The sequence below is a fragment of the Melanerpes formicivorus genome, unplaced genomic scaffold, assembly GCF_026170545.1.
Source record: "Melanerpes formicivorus ecotype bairdi unplaced genomic scaffold, bMelFor1.0.p_v2 SCAF_45, whole genome shotgun sequence".
NCBI classification, from domain to species: Eukaryota; Metazoa; Chordata; class Aves; order Piciformes; family Picidae; genus Melanerpes; species Melanerpes formicivorus.
Genome location: NW_027142397.1, coordinates 4,008,133 through 4,027,142, shown reverse-complemented (window position 1 = coordinate 4,027,142; position 19,010 = coordinate 4,008,133). Strand labels below are relative to the sequence as shown.

Here is a 19,010-nt window from a genome sequence, read left to right as displayed (position 1 = left end):
GCCAATAAGGACGTGGGGGCTGGATCTCCGGGGCAGCCCTGGGCAAGTCGTTGGCTGTCTGCGGGGTTGGGTGGGGCTGGGGCAGCGCGCGAAGACTCGAAGCGGTTTCCTACGCGGCGGGAGCGCTGGAGCGGCAAGGAGACGGGGCCATGGCGGCCGCAGCGGAGGCCCCCGCTGAAGTGAGTCCTGCTGTTCTGCTCTGCGCAAACGGCTGGCGGTGATGGCAGTCTGCGGCCTGCCTGCAGTTTTAGGGCTCCTCTGGCTGTAGCGCGGCGGAAGGCCGGGGAGGGTTAGCAAGGGGCAGCGAGCGAAATGGCGGCACTAATGGCATTAGCGACGGTGATGGATGGCAGTAGCGGCGTCTCGGCGGCCGCCCTTCACCTCTGACGGCATCGGGCCGTCTCCGGGTTCGCTCCGGTCTTTGCAGACTACACATCCCAGCATAGCCGGTGGTTCTGTCTTCCGCCTTGCTGCCCGCGCTGCCTGCCGGGAAGGCCGCGCTCGGCCTATCCCCGTGGGCGCAGTGCATGCTGGGGGGGAGGGGGGACCGGCCGTGCACGCCGGGAAGGCGCCGTCTGGTGTGGTGTTTCCTGGGGCGGGGGATGCTCGGTCCCGGGGCCGGTCCCTGTGCTTGTCCTAGTGCCCTTTTGTGAACGTCTTCGCGCTCCAAATCTATTTCTGGGGGTTATCAGCCGTGACGGGGGTCCTGGGACGCAGGAGAGGCCCCTCTTGCAGCGTGACCGACTACCGGGGGTGGGCACCTTGTCGTAGAATCCCAGAACCGTTTCGGTTGGAAAAGGTTTTCGTGGTCATTATGTAATTCTGTCAAATCTGGTGCTACTGTGCATCCCTCAGCACCACATCTCTGCACCTTTTAAACACCTCCAGGGATGGGGACTCAACCTCCTCCCTGGGGAGGTTGTTGGGAAGAAGTTCCTTCTAATGTCCAACCTAAACCTCCCCGATGCGACTTGAGGTCACTTTCTCTTGGGTTGGAGGAGCCTGTGTAAAGAAGCCTCACAGACATCTGCTGGTCCCTATTTAATTAATTTAGGTGTAATGCAGATGTGGGAGAATAATGTTTGCCATTACCATTTTCATTTGCTGAAGGTCAGCCAGTGTGGTGATTGTCTAATTACTGTGCACAAGCTTCCCTTTAAATACTAATAAAAGCTGACAAGGTGTAATCTCCCTTTATGCACATACTAATTCTTACAATGTTGCATTTCAATATAATTGTGTAAGGGTTTAACCAGGGTTTTGGAGTGAAGTTGGACACCAAGAGTCATGAATAAGTGAATGGCACTTAACTGTAATAAGGACATTTTTCTTTTGCTTTGTAGCTTCCCTTAGAAGATTCAAATTCAGACTTGCAGAAAACCCTTGACAGTGACACTGACAGCGGACAGGGCAGCTGTGAAACAACCTCTCCAGCTCCCTTCAGCAAGGAGATGGCATCTCTGGATGACAGAGGTCTGTAGTCTTGCCATGGGTTTGGCTGGGTGCTTGTTGCCTGCAACGGTGCAGTTTTTGCTTTGCAAATGTGTTTGTAGGGAGTTGTTGCAGCCTCCAAGCTGCCTTCTTTTTATTTTGTGGGTCAGAATGTGGGCAGACAAAATGTAAATCTGAAAAGCATCTTTGGAGGTGCAGAATGAGGAATAGTAAGTGGGTGGATGTGAGTGTCTAAATTGGTTGTTTCCTTTCTTTTTTTGAGTTGTTGCTTATTTAACTACGCATTGTAGGATTTATTACTATTTTAAGGCAAGTCACTCATCTATCAGTGAAGGATTTTCAGCTTTGCCTTTATGTAGTTATAGTTAAGCTATAACAGTTTGGGTCAGTTCTAAACTGCACTAGGGAGAAGTGGGTTTTGCAAATGAATTAAAGGTGATTTGTTGACACCTGTGAAATACAACAGGTAGGGGATTTTGTGTGTAGCTGGTTGGTTGTTAATTATCCTGGGGGAGATTTCATAGTCTGCATCCATACTTTTTCTTTTTCTCTCAACCCATTTTGCCAGATTCAGAGGAAGAGATTTTTATATGTAAAAAAGCAAAAAGCAAGAAGGTGCTTCAGGACAGTGAGAGTGAAGAGGGAGAGGATGGTGACTCTTTGGTGCAGAATGATACTCCTGATGGAGATAAGGAAAATGGAGAGGAAGAAGGGAACATTTCTGCCCAGAGGAAGAAGAAATCTCGTCGGATTCGCCAAGGTCTGCTGGGCAGTGATGACAGTGATACTGGTGACCAACTGCAGGTTGAAAACCTTGAAACCAGGAAGTTTGACTTGCCTGAGGGTGAGCTGGAAAAGGAGAGACCTCTGAAATCTGGGAAAAAGTACAGAAAACATAAACGTGACGCTGAAGAAGGGACAGCGAAAAAAGCTGTAGGAAAATCAAGAAGGAAAGAGAAGGAGAGAAGAGTTGAGTCCCTTAAAAAGCTGAAGAAAGGAAAGAAGCCTAAAGCAGAGGTAGGTATTTCAGCAGAAAATCTCAGATGTTTTCTCAACTAAGTTAAATTTGTTACTGCATCTGATTATTGTGCTTAGTGCTTCAGCATCGCTGGTGTCCATGTTCCAGCTGCTGGTGTGGGATCCACAGGGATCCATGGAACATCAGAATCATCTGCAAAGATAGTACAAACCCTAAGGGTTGATGATTTGCTGAAGTTCTTTGAGTTCTTTGGGGGTGTGTAACCTGCAGAAACAGCTTGCTTTGGTGTTTCAGCTTTTCCCTGTCTGCTGGGCTTGGAGGAAGCTTTGGGCTTTGGGGCTGTTTAGCTGGGAGAAGAGCAGCCTGAGAGTGGATCTGATCAGTGCTCAGCAAGAGCTAAAGGGTGGGGAGCAAGAGGATGGGGCCAGACTCTTCAGTGACAGGACAAGGGACAAAGGGCACAGACTGGAACCCAAGAGGTTCTGCCTAAACATGAAGGTAAAATTCCTCCCTGTGATGGTGTTGGAGCCCTGGAACAGGCTGCCCAGAGTGGTTGTGGAGTCTCCTTTTCTGCAGAGATTCCCACCTGAACCCACCTGAACATTGTGATCCTGGGCAAGCTTCTGTGGGTGCCCTGCTGGAGCAGGGGTGTTGGACTGGATGATCTCCAGAGGTCCCTTCCAACAATCACCATGCTGGGATTCTGTGACTCTAGATTGAAGATCCCTTGTACTTATTTCTGACTTCTTTCATCACAACCTTTTGACAGCAACCTTAACACCAAAGAACTGACCAGGACCTTCTGAAATGAGTGACACAAATACTTTGTTCTTGTGGCCAGCAGGTAGATGGTGGTGAGAGGTATCCTTTTAATGACAGTGGATGTCTTCTGGAAGACAAAGAGCTTTTTGACAATGGCTTAGAAGAGGAAAATGATTGTGCCCCAGAGGACGAAGAGTCAATAGAATCGATACGAGCGGCAGTGAAAAACAAAATTCAGAAGTATAAGGTAACATTAGAGAGTGACACAAGATTGCTAGTGGGGGGAAATATACCTGAGCAGGTACTAAACCACATTTTGACAGTGGTGGACTCCTGCTGCTATGACAGAGGAGAGGGTAATCCTCTGCTTTTTTCTTCTTAAAGCTGGAGGGATGTTGTCCTGCAGAGTTACAGACCTCTTGCTGTAGCAGGAGCTTTGGAAACCTATCAGAAGTGTTCAGCAGGGTTTGTGTTGGTTTCTGTGCACTCCTGCTGGGTTTGCTTGGCCAGTGATGATTCTTTTTGCTTTTGACTTCTTTGCACTGTGTACATCCAACCAAAGAAATGAATCTCTCTTATTTTTTTTAATGCCCTGTAGAAGAAAGACTGTTCTGAGGGTGAAGGCTACAAACATGTATTTGATAATGAGAGTGAGGATCCTGTGTTAAAAGAACCAAAGAGGAAGGTGGAGTATTCTTCCTTTTAAAGCTCTCTATTATTTGTTGCAGTGATTTAAATGGTTTCTGTCTGCATGCTTCCCAATGCTTTTTGTTTGCCATTTTTAATGCATTTTTTTTTAAACTGGCTGCTTTCTTCTGACTCCTTTCTGTTGGAGAGGGGAAAATAAACTGTTTAGAAAGTGTAGCTGGAGTCCCATGTTTTGTTTTCTGAGCTCAGAAGCCTGTCTTTTCTTTCCTTAAGGAGCGGAAGGCAGCCAAGTTAAGTAAAGAAGCCATTAAACAGCTACATAGTGAAAGCCAACGACTTATTAGAGGTAAAACTTCAATTCTTTGTATGTAGAGGGGTATCAGGTATTCAGAAATCCAGAGAAGAAATGGAAAGAGTGTACCTTAAAGCTTAGGACCTTCTGTCCCCTTAGAATCGAAGGGTGCAAGACCATTGCTCCCCAAGAACCTGTTTAAAAGTATCTTTGTAACTAATGGGGAAAAAGGAGATCCTTGTGCAAACACTAGCACCTGTGAACTTGTGTAAAGATTTGGGTAGGTGTGGGATAGACTGTGGTTCTGCCATTCTGGTATTAACATCACAGCTAATTTCTTAATGAGCCCAGCAAAGGTGTTGCCAATTAGGTCTTCAAGGCCATCGCCGTTGGGCCTCTTTCCCAAACATCAGCGTTTGCTGCATTCCATTTAATCCCTGCTGTTTGTGCCTGCTCTGATGTCTTTGCTGCCAAATACTCGTGTCAAGCTGCTTTGAATTTGAGACATCTCCAATAATTGCCTTGGTTGATGGGTTGGATTTTCTTTCACCTTCTCTCTCTGTAGAATCCTCTGTGTCTCTCCCGTATCACATGCCCGAGGCCAAAAGCATTCATGACTTCTACAAGAGCAGACCCCGACCATTGTGTCAAGGAAACGCCATGGCATTGCTGAAGTAAGACTTCAACCTTCCTCATGGTATTTTTATGTCAGTTTTGAGGACATCCCAGGTTTGCTTTTGAGGACAACAGGACTTTTGTATGCTGTAGGTGTTGGGTGATGTGACTGTACACAGAGCAGGTGTGTACAGCTTTTTTGCTGGTTTAATTTTAGCTGTTATTTCAGTGGAAGGTTTAAAAACCCAACTTTCTTAGGCTGCTTTAATTCTGTGAACACCTGGAAGCTAGGAGTGTGTCACTGTTAACACAAGGCAAGGCTGCACTCTTTTGGCACAGACACACTGTTGAAGTAATCAGGGTCTATAGTTACTCCAGATGAAGCAACATCCTTATGCAGAGCTACTTTAGTGAGGTTTAGAATCACAGAATTACTAAGGTTGGAAAAGACCTCCGTGTTCATCAAGGCCAACCATTAAAGGTTTGAACTGGACTCCAACATTTCACTTGGACTGTTACTTCTTCTGAGTAATGTGTAGTAAAATACTCAAGCTGCTGTGGTCAGAAACTCTCTCAGGAATACTCTGATCATGTAGCTAATACAGACTGATTATCTCCTCAGAAAGAAGTTTTCCAGTCTTCTGTCCGTCACCTCTCCCTGCACATCAGTGATAGTAACTAGAAAGTGATTTCTTTCTCTCTTAGTTTCTTCTCAACCTGTTCTCCCCTCTGACAGCAGTCAAGGGTGATAACATTTCTGCCTCTCCTAGGTCCACTAAATATCAGCTGCCCCTAAGTGAAAATTCTGCAGACACTAAGAACTCCAGCATGGGTTGCAAAGATGGACCAAGAGGTGATCAATCAGCAGCTACTGAACCAGAAATAAGCCTTGACAGAGATGCTGATGCTACTGTGAACAAGCCTCTTGCTGATGGGGAGAACAACTTGACAGAAGCCTGTGCTGAAAAGCCCAGACAGGACAGTGATGATTCTCACACAGTTAGCACTGTGGCAGCTGACAATGGCACAGAAGAACAGCAGCCCTCTAACCTCCTAAGCGCCGAGGGTAGTGAAGAAAAAGAGAAGGAAATTCCTCTTGCAGTTGGAGGAGATGCCCTTGAGCAAAGGGGAGAAACAAGACCAGGCTCACAGTGTGAGAAAAGCCATGAACAAGCTGGGCCTGGATTGGCAGCACAGCCTGAGAAAGTGAGGAAGTCCAAGCTGGATAAACTCCGTGAGCTGGGGGTGGACCTGTCCATCAAGCCAAGAATCTGCTCTGGCAATGAGTCCTTTATAGACCTTGATGAATCTGAATCAAATAAAGGTATTGCTTTTATTGTTGTAACCCTCTCATACCTGCCCAGGTCGTTAGAAAATCTCTTAAGAGCCATGTTCAGGCCCTAGATCAGGCAGGCAGGTGCTACTGGTTTTAAGCTGAGGGAGAATAGGTTTAGATCTTAGGAAGAAGTTCTTGAGTATAAGGGTGGTGAGACTCTGGAATAGGCTGCCCAGGGAGGTTGTGGATGCCTCTTCCCTGGGGGTGTTCAAGACCAGGTTGGATGAAGCCTTGAGCAGCTGAGTCCAGTTGAGAGGTGTCCCTGCCCATAGCAGGGAGGTTGGAGTAGATGATCTCTGAGGTTCATTCCAACCTGAGCCATTCTAGGATTCCTTTGAAAAATTACACTCAAGACCTACTCTTGATAGAACTTTAGCACCTGGTGCTTTGAAATGCTGTCAGATTAACCTGGTCTGTGTTTTGAAATGCAATTTATATGTTTTTTTACAGAACTAGAAGCCTTGAAAGCACGTTTCCTGAGGCACACTCTGGGAGCATCAAAACCCAAACCGGAACGGACAATCAACATGAGCATTATCCGTAAGGAGTCTACACCTGAGGGGAAGGAAGAGCTGAAGTTAGATGTGGTCCCAGCAGTGCTGGCTGCAGAGAGCCTGGAGGAAGCAGTTCACACAAAGCCAGGTTGGTTTGGGGGGATGAATGATGATGGTTGGATTAGAAAGCACTTTAGTTTTTCATCTCTCTCCTTCCCTATTTCCCACTTCTTCCCTGTGAAAGACAGCTGAAGAGATCTTCATCTGTGCAATTAATATCCTCTGATCTTGTTTTAAAAGAGAGTCTTGAAAGACTTCTCAGATGGCTCTGGCCAGTGTAGGACAGCCTCAGTCAGATCTCTGGTTGGCTTAGGTGCTGGGTAGCTTGGCTTAGGTGCTGGGTAGCTTGGCTTAGGTGCTGGGTAGCTTGGCTTAGGTGCTGGGTAGCTTGGCTTAGGTGCTGGGTAGCTTGGCTTAGGTGCTGGGTAGCTTGGCTTAGGTGCTGGGTAGCTTGGCTTAGGTGCTGGGTAGATTTGGGTGAACTTAAAGTAGAAGTAGACAGTTGTACCTCCCAAAGCTCTACTAGATAATGCAATTTGAGCCATCACATTGTTAAGGTTCATCAATCAAGGTCTCATTAATACAATATCTACTCTGATTCTGAATGTCTGTTGTGATTCTCCAGCTCTTTGCTTCAGTCTTTAGTTTCAGGCTGCTTGTCCTTGTACTGCCATTGTCTGGCACATGGGACATGGTTTAATGGCCATGTTGGTAAGCTGATGGTTGGACTCAATGCTCTTAGATATCTTTTCCAACCAAAGTGGTTCTCTGGTTGTGTTTGTAGCTGCTCTTCACGATTTCATGTGCTGTAGAACATCTGCCTGTGACAATTAGATACTATTGCTCCCAAAAGACCCAGTGGTGAGCCAGACCCTGTTGTCACTGAGTGCTGCAGTGGTGACATTGATGGATAAGAAGGAATCTTGTTAATCCATGAGTTTGTGTTGTCTCTCTGAGACTGGCCTCATGGAAACTCACTGCCCCAGCTCTTCCAGCCGGCAGCTGATTCATCCCAACGCGAAAACAAAGGAATTTTTAATTCCCTGTTGATGTGTGTGGTTACATTAGACTGGAAGCTCAAAGGCCTTCATCTTTCCTTTCTGCCCAGGTGAGAAGCTGCAAGTGCTGAAGGCTAAACTCCAGGAGGCCATGAAGCTCCGCAGGACTGAGGAGCGGCAAAAGCGGCAAGCGCTGTTCAGACTGGATAATGAGGAGGTGATGGAGGAGGAGGAGGAAGAGGAGGAGATGACAGATGAGTCTGAGGAAGAGGAAGAAGAAGAAGCCGATCAGGAGGTCTGTATGCAGCATTTTTGCAGCATTTATGCATGACCTCTCCAGTGAAATGAGGCTTTTGTGCCCTCTTTAATATCAGGGAAATTGCCAAGAATTCTTCCTAGAGGCTAAAAGCTTCCTGCAATTGGCAGCTTGAGGGTTTGGGTTGCCTAAAACAACTTACTCATACTTTATTTGTCAAAGCAATATTAAACCAAAATGTAAGTGTATAGCAGATCCTGGTGCCATTTTCTCTGTATCCTCAGCTTGTTGCTAGAGGGGACAAGACTGAGTCACCTGCACAGCTTGGGATAGGGGTTGCCATGATCTTTCCTTTACAAAAGGGATCAGATGAGTTTAGCTGTGTCAGGCACCTCTATGCCAGTTGTCTGAGTGGAGTAGGAGCAGGTAGGAGATGTGGGTGTCACTCAGCTTCATCCTCTGTGTGTTAAAACCTTTTCTTGCAAATTATGTAAGGAAGTTGGCAGATCAAGGCAATAATCACCACATTCCTGCTGGGTCTGGGGGTGTCTTACAGAATGTGGAATTTCTGCTTGGTGAAGCAGAGGAAGATAATGAAGATCTAGAGGAGAAACACACTGAAGATGGAGAAAAAGAAACTGACAAAGAATCAGTTGATGGAGAAAAGCTGGAGAAATCTGTGCACTGTGATTCTGTTCCCAAACCACCTTCCATGGAGTCCACACTGATGCTTTTTAAGGACAGCTCCTCAAAAATGGGGTAAATAAACCAGAGCCTTAAAAATGGTGCCTGAGCAGCTTTCAGATGGGATCAACACATGTGGATGATGCCATTTAAAGGACTTTTTTACCCCTCTCTTGTTCCAGTAGTTATATCTGCATCCATGTATATTCTTTATATATATTTATAGATATTCCTATACATTTTCTTTTGTCCCTGTGATTATGTAGTGGAATAATCTGCTTCTTAAAGTGCACTAGATGAGGGGGTTCTTTTGTGGTGTTTGACAGACAATAACAACTCATCTTGCCTGTGTTGCTAATTAAATACATTTTATTTCATGCATTGCAGATATTCTCTTCCTGATGAGAAGCTTGAACTGGAAGAAGCTGCAGACAAAGGAGCTGCCAAGTTAGGTAAAGTAGAGCTGTTATGGTAGCTATTGGTTTGTGGGCTTTTTTAACATGGCACACATAAAAGTCTCTATTTGAGTTTGGTATTTGATATTTTTGTTCTTTTACCACCTGTATGTTTATATAGGATGATTTATGAAGGCTTAGGCTGATGGGAAAGAAAATGGAAGGGCTTGAAAAAAATAGAGGAAAGTAAGTTTTTGAAGAAGAATAGAATAGAATAGAATAAATCAGGTTGGAAGCATGGAAAGAGCCAGAAATCAGTAAGATAAAATTCAGTTAAAAAGTGCAGTATGCATCATTTCTTCCCTGAAAGGCTTATCCACCACTGGAGCAGGTTCCCTAGGGAGGTGGTTGAATCCCCATCCTGGGAGGTATTTAAAAGAGGCAGCGATGTCGTTCTGTGGGACATAGCTTAGCACCAGCTGTGGTAGAGTTAGAGAATGGTTGGGCTCAATGGTCTTAGAGGTCTTTTCTGACCAAAGCAATTCTGTGATTCTCTCTCTGAAGAAAGAAATCCAACAGGAGCACAAAATAATGAATGTTTACCAACCTGTCAGTGTTGCAAAACAGGATCTTGAGATTTTTACTGGAGCAGAAAAACAAAGAAGTTACTAAGCACTGTATTTCATTTCTTCTTTTGCCAGAGGATGATGATTCCTTCTCTCTACCAACACTAGCCAAAGAGAACAGCCATAACAGCAGCTTTGAGCTAATAGGCTCCATGATCCCCTCATACCAACCCTGTAACAAACAATTGTCCCGAGGAGGGACCTTCTTGTCTGCGGCAGGAGGTTTCAGGTCACCTTCCCCAGGTTTTTTCAAAACAAGCTTTATCAGCTCTGCTTCCAAGGTAAGGCTCTCAGTCCTGTTTCTGGTATTAAGATAGTGGGTAGTGAATCCATCTGTTTGATGGATCTGACAGTCAAGATAAAATAATAGCAGGATGTGGTATCTAGGCGCACACTTGGACAGGAGTAGGATTTCAGGAAAGCCAACTGTCCCTGGAGTTTGCAAAGTGTCCACACTGGAATGGGTGAAAATGGTGTTAGAAAAACTTAGATTCTGGAACATCAAATTCAAATAGAGATACTATAAAACCAGATACTGTGATCTGGTTTCTATGCCTAAAATATATACATAGTCAGTGTTTTGAAGAGGACTTACACAGGCTACACTCCATGTGATGTCAGTGACTCTCAGAGCAGTGTGAACATAGCTCCTGTGTGGTGTTGATCCTTTCAAACAGCTGAAATGTTTTATCCCCCTTCTAGCTTTTGAATTCCAGGCTTGCAAAATCAGTAACTTGTATATTTTTCTCTTCCTTTGACTAGAGCTCAGGAAAGGCCTCTGAGCCCTCTCTTCCCATAGAAGATTCTCAGGATCTGTATAATGCCTCTCCTGAGCCCAAGAGTTTATTTCCAGGGGCTGGTGAGTCACAGTTCCAATTTTCTTTGGAAGATGACACTCAGAGCCAGCTGCTTGACGCAGATGGGTAAGTGAGAGGTGTAAAGGATGGTGCTTTGTGCCCTCTATACAGCAAGAGTTTAACTACAGACTTCTTCTTTCAGGTTCTTGAATGTTGGCCAACACAGGAATAAATACCAGGCCTCCAAGCACCAGCTGACTCTGGCCAGTATGGATGAGAACGCGATGGACGCCAACATGGATGAGTTACTGGACTTGTGCTCTGGGCAGTTTAGCAGCCAGGCTGAACGTGAGCCCAATGCCAACAGCAACAAGAAGCAGAACATGGAAGAACTTCTCAACCTTTGTTCAGGAAAATTTGTGTCTCAGAGTATGTCTTGAATTCCCTTTCCAGCTTTGCTGATCACTCGATTGATCAGCTTTGTGCCAAGGTGCCCTTTAGTTTTAGGCACTAAGGCAGAATGTGGGGCTTTGGGACTTCTGAGAGCTCTAACAATTTATCAGCTCTGTGGGAGCATGCTACATCATTTTTAGGATGCTCTCTGACATTTCTAAGCTGCCATCTCATTATTTTTTGTAGCAGGTTCTCCAACGTGGGCATCTTCAGCATTTTCCAAGGCAGAAAAGGACAGTGACATAGAAGATCCAATGGCAGAAGCTTTGGCACTGTGTTCAGGCTCCTTTCCCACAGACAGGTTAGCACTGGTCTTCCTAAAATGTACAAAACTTCATACAAAACTCCACTCTTTGTGTTTTCTTGCTCCACACCAATTCAGAATGCTGTAACTAAGCATGGTCTGCTTTGGAGATGAAGTATTGCTGGTGGCTCAGCAATCCCCCCCTGAATGAGCAGCATGTTCTGTTTCCACAGCTGCTGTGCTTTTTTCTCTCACTGATGGTGAAAGAAGTGTTGAAGAACTTCCATCAGATTGTTAAAATGTGGGACACTTGGCTTCTGTTCTGGGTTGCCAAAGTACAGGAACCAAAATCAAATGTTAGTCCTCGCATTTTCTCCTTTGGTTAAACTGAGGAGGTCTGTGGCTACCTGACCAAAGGATAATGAGGCTTAACAATGGGAATGTTAGAGGGATCCAAAAGGAATTCTAGAGGGAAACAAACTCAGGATGTGATACTTGCCCCATTGCTCTTGAGAGTGAAGAACTGAAGTCTGAAAACATCAATGCTGGTGGGGATTTGGGGCATTTAAAGCTAAATGCTGTTGAGAGACTGCAGCTCTTGGAACACTCACAGGTTTATGTGAGACCAGCTCTCAGCATGGTTTTATCTTGCCTTGAAATGAAGCCATCCCTTGAGCTGAAATGAAAACCTGCATCTCTTTCATTTGCTTTCCCCTAGGGAAGAGGAAGAGGAGGAGGAGGAGCAAGAAGAACTTGGTGATTTCCAGCTTGTAGCAGATGACAATGCCTTTGATAGTGAAGAGGTACAAGCAACTGCAGCAGCATCCTGCTTAAGAGAACTCCCTTTGTCTACTTAGTTTTTTAATCCATCAGTGTAAAATATTGTGACTTCCAGAAGAAGCTCCTGAAACATTTTTAAGAGCAGTGTTGAGATCATTTAAGAAGTTTCCTTAAGGTTGTGATATATACAGGATAAAACATCTTAGCAGAGCAAATCCTCTGAAGAATTTGTGCTCTTTTAAGTCTGTGTTTGATTGAAGACTTAGAAGCTTCCTGAAGTTCTTTCGTTTCTGACAACTTCCTTGTTGACAGGATGGAAAAAGTGGAGACAGTGATGCTGGAGAAGCAGAAACAAGTGATGAAGAAGAGCAACAACTGCTGGAACATAGACAGGGAGTGAAGAAAAAACTGTAAATACATAATCTTTTTTTGTATCTTAAATGACAGAGTATGAATAGCACTAGAAATTTAAGTCTCTAGTCAATGCCTCCCCAGCACCTGTAGCTAATGTTTAAATAGTGCTGGCTCTGGCTGGGTTTTTGCTTTGCTGCTGTCACCTTGCAGGAGTGTAACAAAGTTACTGGTGGGTTCTAAAGGTTTTCCAGTCTAATTTTCATTGCAGATGAAAATCAAAAGGCTACAATGAAAGAAACATAACATCTTCTGAACAAAGAAAGAATCATAGAATGGCTTAGGTTGGAAGGGATCTTGAAGATCATCTATTTCAACCTCCCTGCCATGGGCAGGGACACCATTCAAGTGGACTTGGCTGCTCAAGGCCTCATCCAACCTGGCCTTGAACACCCCTGGGGAGGAGGCAGCCACAACCTCCTTTTCCAACCTCATCCAGAGTCTCACCACCCTCATGCTGAAGAACTTCTTCTAAGTTCCAGTCTAACCCTGCTCTCCCTCAGCTTCAAACCATTCCCCCTTGTCCTGTCTCTATGCACCCTTATGAAAAGTCCCTCTGCCGCCTTTGTGTAGGATCCCTTCAGGTATTGGAAAGCAGCTCTAAGGTCCCCCTGGAATGTTCTCCAGGCTGAGCAACCCTAGCTCTTTCAGCAGAGGTGCTTCAGCCCTTGGATCATCTTTGTGGCCCTTTTCTGGACTCATTCCAACAGCTCTGTGTCCTTATGATGTGGACACCGCAGCAGGAGGCAGTATTTGAGGTGGGGTCTCACAAGAGAAAATGCAGGAGTGTTGCTGTCATTCCTCATGTCTTAAGGTCTTTGTTCTAGTAAGTAAAACATCTAGATGGCAGTTACTGCCATCACATTTGGAAGGCAACTGAATGTGAGGGACAACAGTTTGGGGTGCTGTGTGTTGGGAGGCTGTGTATGGAAACATGCAAGAGCTTTAGTTGTGGTCTCTTCAAACGCTGAAGAGGAGTCATGAGTTCTCCTGTGGGATAGGAGTTGATTTTATGTCTAAAGCTAAATCTTGCTCTCAGAAGATCTGTGTGATGCTTATTGGTCTACCAAACTGAACTCTTTTAACATTCATTTTCTAGGAAACTACAGGATTTCATGGAAGATGAGGCAGAGCTGTCAGGGAGTGATGTGGGGAGCGAGGACGAATACGATGGTGAAGACCTGAATGAGTATGAAGAAGAGATGATTGATGAGGAACTCCCCACTGAAGCAGAATTAGGACATCAAATACAGAAATTCCACATGTCAGTGACAATATTAGTATTGATTTTGGGGTGTGTGTGTGAAGTCCTGGCTCTTAGTTCTTATCTGGACTAACCTCCTCCACGTGTCCTGTGTTGGCAGGAAGGCCATGCTGGATGACGACAAGCGTCAGTTGCGCTTGTACCAGGAGAGATACCTCATCGATGGTGACCTGCATAGTGATGGCCCTGGCAGAACAAGGAGGTTCAGATGGAAAAACATAGGTGCCTTTCTGAGCCACAGTTAATAGATGGGGGGGGAAGGGCCTGGTGCTTGGGACATGGCATTTAGGGATGTGGTTTAGTGTTGACTCTTTGGTGCTGGGTTGAATGATGCTGGGTTGACTCTTTGGTGCTGGGACTGGATGATCTTTAAGGTCTCTTCCAACCAGATATATTCTGTGACTGGAATGAGAGTGTGTGTATGAAACAGCAGCCAGAAGGTCTTTCAGGAGAACATGGAGTCTTTCACAAAGAAATTGGGTTGGGGAGGGTCCATGTTTGGCGGGGTGGTTTTGGGTGAGTGTTTTTAGGGTCGGTTTCTCTTAGTCTGCATATTTCATGCCTATTAAAGTTGGCAGATAATGAGTTCATTTTATTTTTCTTTGTCCAGATGATGCTTCACAGATTGACTTGTTTCAGAGAGATTCAGATAATGAGGATGAAAATGAAGAGTTTGAGATAGAGGCAAAATGGAGGAAGGAGCGATTTGAACGAGAGCAGTGGCTCCGTGAGCAGGTGAGAGCTGTAAGACAGGCATCATGCTCAGGCTCCACACCACTGCTAGATGGGAGAATGTTGGTTCCTCAAGTTAAATTCAGGGAAGAAATACTGTTAATTAACCATAGAATCATCATGGAATCATTAGGGTTGGAAAAGACCTCCAAGATCATGAAGTCCAACCCTGTATCTTTGCTTTTTGTTGTGAATTCTGCTCTTTTCTCTTCTGCCATCATTGTACAAAGGGAAAGTAGTTCAGAAGGGAGAGGCAAAATGACTGTTGTGAAACAAGTCAGCTTCAAAAGTGGAATGAGTGTCTTGTTCTGGGAGCAGAACTTCCAGTTTTAGAAGTTTCAGTACTGGATCAGGTGAAGGAGATGCTATAGGTTTGCTGTGTGTTAATAGATTGAGGATGATGAAGTATCCATAAAAAGAAACTGTTACAGCAGGAAGTAAATTAAAATGAATAATGGATGCTAGAAAGAATTTCTTTACTGAGAGAGTGGTCAGGCAGTAGAAGAGGCTGCTCAGGGAAGTGGTGGAGTCACCATCCCTGGAGGTGTTCACAAAGCCTGTGGATGTGGCACTTAGGGGCCCTGTGGTCATGCAGGTGTTGGGTAGAAGATTGAACTTGATGATCTTAGAGGTCTTTCCCAACCTTAATGATTCTCTATTCATTCTATGGTCCTAAATTAATTTGCATAATGGAAGGACTTGATCTACTTAACTGTTCATTCTTAATAGGAGCTTTTTCAATTTCCTCTCTGCTACAGAAGGAAAAAAATAAAGAGCAGGGGGAGGAGGAAGAAGAAGAAATTGGTGAAGACAGCCAGTTCATGAAACTAGCAAAAAAAGTGACTGCAAAGTCCCTGCAGAAGAAAGGTAAGCAGAAAGGTAAGAAGAAAGGTAACCTGTGCACTGAGGGGCAGGCAAATAAGACAAAGGAGGCTTAAATTCCAGCCATTGCATGTGGTGTCCAGTGAAGCAGGCCACAGATCAGAAGACTCCAGTGTCTCTCTTTCTTACCCCAGTCTGAGCTCCTGTCTTGCAGAACTTGAAAAGCTGAAGCTGTGTAATGTAGTGAAAATAAATGTCAGGTTTCCTTGGCGGTGGCAAAAGCATGACACTAAGTGTGCAAAGCTGTTTCAAAGCCAGGTATTCCCTCTTGACTGGTAGAAGACTCTGGCAATGACTTCTGTAGTTGTATGGCTCATAGTATAATTTGGTGCAGGTTTCCCTCTCCCCATATTTACTCTCTGTTGCGCTCCTGGTGAGGTCTCCCCAGAGCAGAGGGGCAGAACCCCCTTTCTCCATCTCTGGCCACACTTCTTTTGATGCAGCCCAGGCTGCCACTGGCCTTCTGGGCTGCAAGTGCCTGTTGCTGGCTCATGTCCTGCTTCTCAAGCACTGGCAGCCACAAATCCCCTTCTGCAGGGCTGCTCTCAATCTCATCATCCCCCAGGCTGCATTGATATTAAGGGCTGCCCTGACTTAGGTGCAGGACCTTACACCTTGCCTTACTGAACCTTGTGAGATTCTCCTCTCCAGCCTGTTCAGGTCCATCTGGATGGCACTCACCCAATCCTTTAGTCTCATCAAGCACACCACTCAGCTTGGTGTCATCTGCAAGCTTGCTGAGGGTTGCCTCAATCTTGCTGTTGTTCTTTCAAATGAATTGAGAAACTGATGTTTTCCTCTCTGTCTCTGGCAGCCAGCCCAGCAGTGGTGGTAAAGGATGCAACCTTGGTACCCAGCAACCCTTTTGAAACATTCAGACCTGCCAGTGATGTCCAGGTGGGTAGTGGCTCTGCAAACTGGCATTGCCAGGCTGCAGAACACAGCAGGGTGAGCTGGCCTTGGATTCTAACCACTTCTGGTTGGTGTGGTGGTAACATCTGAGTAGGGAGTGGTCTGTGCTAGTGAGAATAACCTCCTAAAAGAGCAGTCTTGTTTGTGTGAGTGGTTTAATGCAGCATTTCTTTCTCCTCCAGATAAAAAATGGGTCACTCTTGAACAGACCTAAAGCTGTCCTTCAGAAACTGGCAGCAATGTCAGATCTGAATCCAAATGCACCTCGAAACTCAAGGAATTTTGTCTTCCATACCCTTTCTCCAGACAAGAGTGAAGAGGCAAAGGAGAAAGCAAAACATCAGGTAAGGATGTGTGTGGGATGTGCTGCCAAGTGCAGATCATTTAAACCTGCAGGCTCAAAGTTAAGAGCGCTGCTGTCAGAGATGTTCTGTGTGTTCCCAGGATGTGCTCTAAACGATGCTCTGCTCATTCAGAATTTCACCTTTTTGGAGGTTTTCTGTATTTTAATGTATCCTGCTCCCCTGCAGGTGAAGAAAAGAGGTCCTGCTGCAGTAATAACATCTCTGGCCAAACGGCCCAGAGTGGACAGCACAGAGGAAACCACTCAGAGCCGAAGCATTTTCCAGTACCTGGAGAGTTGAACATTTCTGGGTAGGGCCAAAGGTTGTATCTCATCTCTTTGCCAGCTGCAGTTTGGTTTGCAAATCTGCCAGCAGTCACCAGGAAGGCTAACAAACAGCAGTACCTTCTGTGCTGCTCCTTAATTCACCAGTTCCAGTCACTTCCAGGCAATGCTCTTCATTATTCCCCCTTTATTTTTGTTCTCGGTGCTGTGTGCCAAATGAGGGCACAAATTCCATGCTTGGTTTGGAATGAAATCTAACTTTGGCTTTCCCAAGCATTAAGGAAACTCACACTATTGTCCTCTGTCCCTGCAGAAGCTCACATGGCTCAGTGGTATCAGTTCCATCTGAAAACACTGCTCATGTGAGAGCTGTGACACAGCCCTGCTGCAGTTAGCTTAAAGCACAGATCAAGGAGGTACCTCTGCAGCTGGGGGGGGGCAGAAGGCAGGGATTAGCTTGTGGCAGGACTTACAACGCAGTATGAGGGTAGCTGTGGCTTCCCCCAATGTCTGATTGTCTCCAACATTGAGCATTTTATTAGCTTGACATTTTAAGAAGCTCTAATTTATGTTAAAGAGGTCACAGGCTTTTATGCTAGCAGATTTTTACCCCCAGTACATGACTGAAGCTTCCAAAACTGCTAAGCTTCCAAAAATGCTTTTCCTAGTTCTGCAGTGGTCTGGGCATCAATTTCTGGGGTTTGTTAGTGTTTATATCCTTACCCATGGATCTGAATGTGTATGTGTGTGTGGAGAGGGAAGAATGTGAATAACAGATGTGGGAGAAGAAAAGATGTGTTGGGGTTTTAGTTGCTTTGATTTTTTTAGTTGTTTGGTTTGTTTTGCCTGACTGGAAGCTCTTTAAACTCAGCCATTCCTTTTGTTCTCTTGCAAACTGCACTCATCCACGAGCAGCTAGTAACAAAATGCCCAGAGTGAGGAAACTGGATGATAAGGAAACCATCACTCACAGCTGTCCTAAACAGTGAGCCAACCTCCAGCCTTTGTGACACTTGTGACTGCATGGAGGGGGAGAGCCCAGGCAGTGGCCTGCTCTGTAAGACCAAACCTCTCCGTGGTTTGCTGTCTCCTCCTTCGGTTGCTGCTGACTCTCAGTGAAGTATCCTGGACTGTAAATGTTGTACCATCAGCAGCACACAGCTGCTGTGCTGCATGTAAAATATTGTGAACTGTACATTGTGTTTATAAAGAATCCTGGTACTAATTGGGGTGTAATTTTACAATAAAAACCTGGGTTGAATTTTGGAGGCCCTTGAAGTGGATTTACAGGACTTCAGCTCTGGGGATTTCCCAAATGTTTGTCTCTCTTCCCCCTCCCCCCCCTCTCTTTTCCCCTTCTTCAGAGCTGTTTTGCTTTTCTAGCCACAGCTAAGCCCTTCTCTAGGAACAGCTGCAATAATATTTGAATACAACACAAACACCACCCTCCCTGGGTGTAGTGGAGGGTAAATTCTCAGGTCTTCCACTTAGTTTTGCATAAAAATTCTTGGCCCTGAGAATGTTTCTTTTTTACTGATTCAACAGCTGGGGGTTGGTTTGTTCCTAGACAAAACTTGCTTCATGGTTGGCTTGAGGCTGCCTTTCCCAGTTCATCATCCCCTTTGCTCTGCTGAGACCCCACCTCACAGACTGCTTCCAGTTCTGGTGTCCCCAGCATGAGGACACAGCTGTTGGAGGGAGTCCAGAGGAGGCTACAAAGATGAGCCAAGGGCTGGAGCAGCTCTGCTGTGAGGATAGGCTGAGGGAGCTGGGGGTGTTCAGCCTGGAGAAGACTCTGGGGTGACCTTAGAGCTGCCTTCCCCTACCTGAGGGGATCCTACAGGAAGGCTGCAGAGGCACTTTTCATGAAGGTGTCTAGCAGCAGCACCAGGGGGAATGGTTTGAAGCTGAGGGAGAGCAGGGTGAGACTGGATCTTAGGAAGAAGTTCTTCAGTACAAGGGTGGTGAGACTCTGGAATAGGCTGCCCAGAGAGGCTGTGGATGCATCCTCCCTGGAGCTGTTCAAGGCCAGGCTGGATGAGGTCTGGAGCAGCTTAGTTGGTGGGGAGGTTGCAGTAGATGATCTCTGAGGTCCCTTTCAACTTGAGCCATTCTGTGATCTGAACAGCTCCAGTAACTGCTATACAGCTGGATCTGGGATGGGAGGTGTGCTAGGTTACACCCATCCTGGGTGGGGGAGGGTTGCCCAGCACAGGAGGGGAATGGAATGAAGAAGGAAAAGTCATTTATCAAATGTTTCTTGAAGAACAACACAACTGAAGGAAGGTCTCTGAACATCCAGTTGTGGTT

General features: G+C 45.7%; 1 protein-coding gene across 6 annotated transcripts; it reads left to right on the top strand.

Moving 5' to 3' along the window:
* Nucleotides 1–101: 101 nt before the first annotated feature.
* CLSPN (claspin) lies at nt 102–18,027 on the top strand. Of its 6 annotated transcripts, XM_068159334.1 has the most exons (26): nt 102–179; nt 1,344–1,473; nt 2,021–2,469; nt 3,273–3,440; nt 3,792–3,878; nt 4,115–4,187; nt 4,699–4,807; nt 5,519–6,072; nt 6,535–6,726; nt 7,747–7,931; nt 8,449–8,651; nt 8,964–9,028; nt 9,673–9,878; nt 10,360–10,520; nt 10,597–10,823; nt 11,034–11,148; nt 11,810–11,894; nt 12,184–12,281; nt 13,382–13,546; nt 13,647–13,768; nt 14,157–14,281; nt 15,037–15,157; nt 15,975–16,057; nt 16,255–16,416; nt 16,603–16,726; nt 17,616–18,027. In XM_068159334.1, the coding sequence occupies exons 1-25, from the start codon at nt 150–152 to the stop codon at nt 16,714–16,716; spliced, it is 4,029 nt and encodes a 1,342-aa protein (XP_068015435.1). In that variant the 5' UTR covers nt 102–149; the 3' UTR covers nt 16,717–16,726; nt 17,616–18,027. The 6 variants fall into 6 exon arrangements, with proteins under 6 accessions (XP_068015435.1, XP_068015440.1, XP_068015436.1 ...); XM_068159339.1 differs by having other exon boundaries at nt 11,037–11,148; nt 15,037–15,145; nt 16,603–18,027; XM_068159335.1 differs by having other exon boundaries at nt 11,037–11,148; nt 16,603–18,027.
* Nucleotides 18,028–19,010: the final 983 nt, after the last annotated feature.

Coding starts and splice junctions, on each gene's coding strand:
- CLSPN (XM_068159334.1), top strand. CDS start 150: ATGGCGGCCGCAGCGGAGGCCCCCGCTGAA. Junction 3,879..4,114: donor TAAAAGAACCAAAGAGGAAG/GTGGAGTATTCT, acceptor TCTTTCCTTAAG/GAGCGGAAGGCAGCCAAGTT. Junction 16,058..16,254: donor GACCTGCCAGTGATGTCCAG/GTGGGTAGTGGC, acceptor TTTCTCCTCCAG/ATAAAAAATGGGTCACTCTT.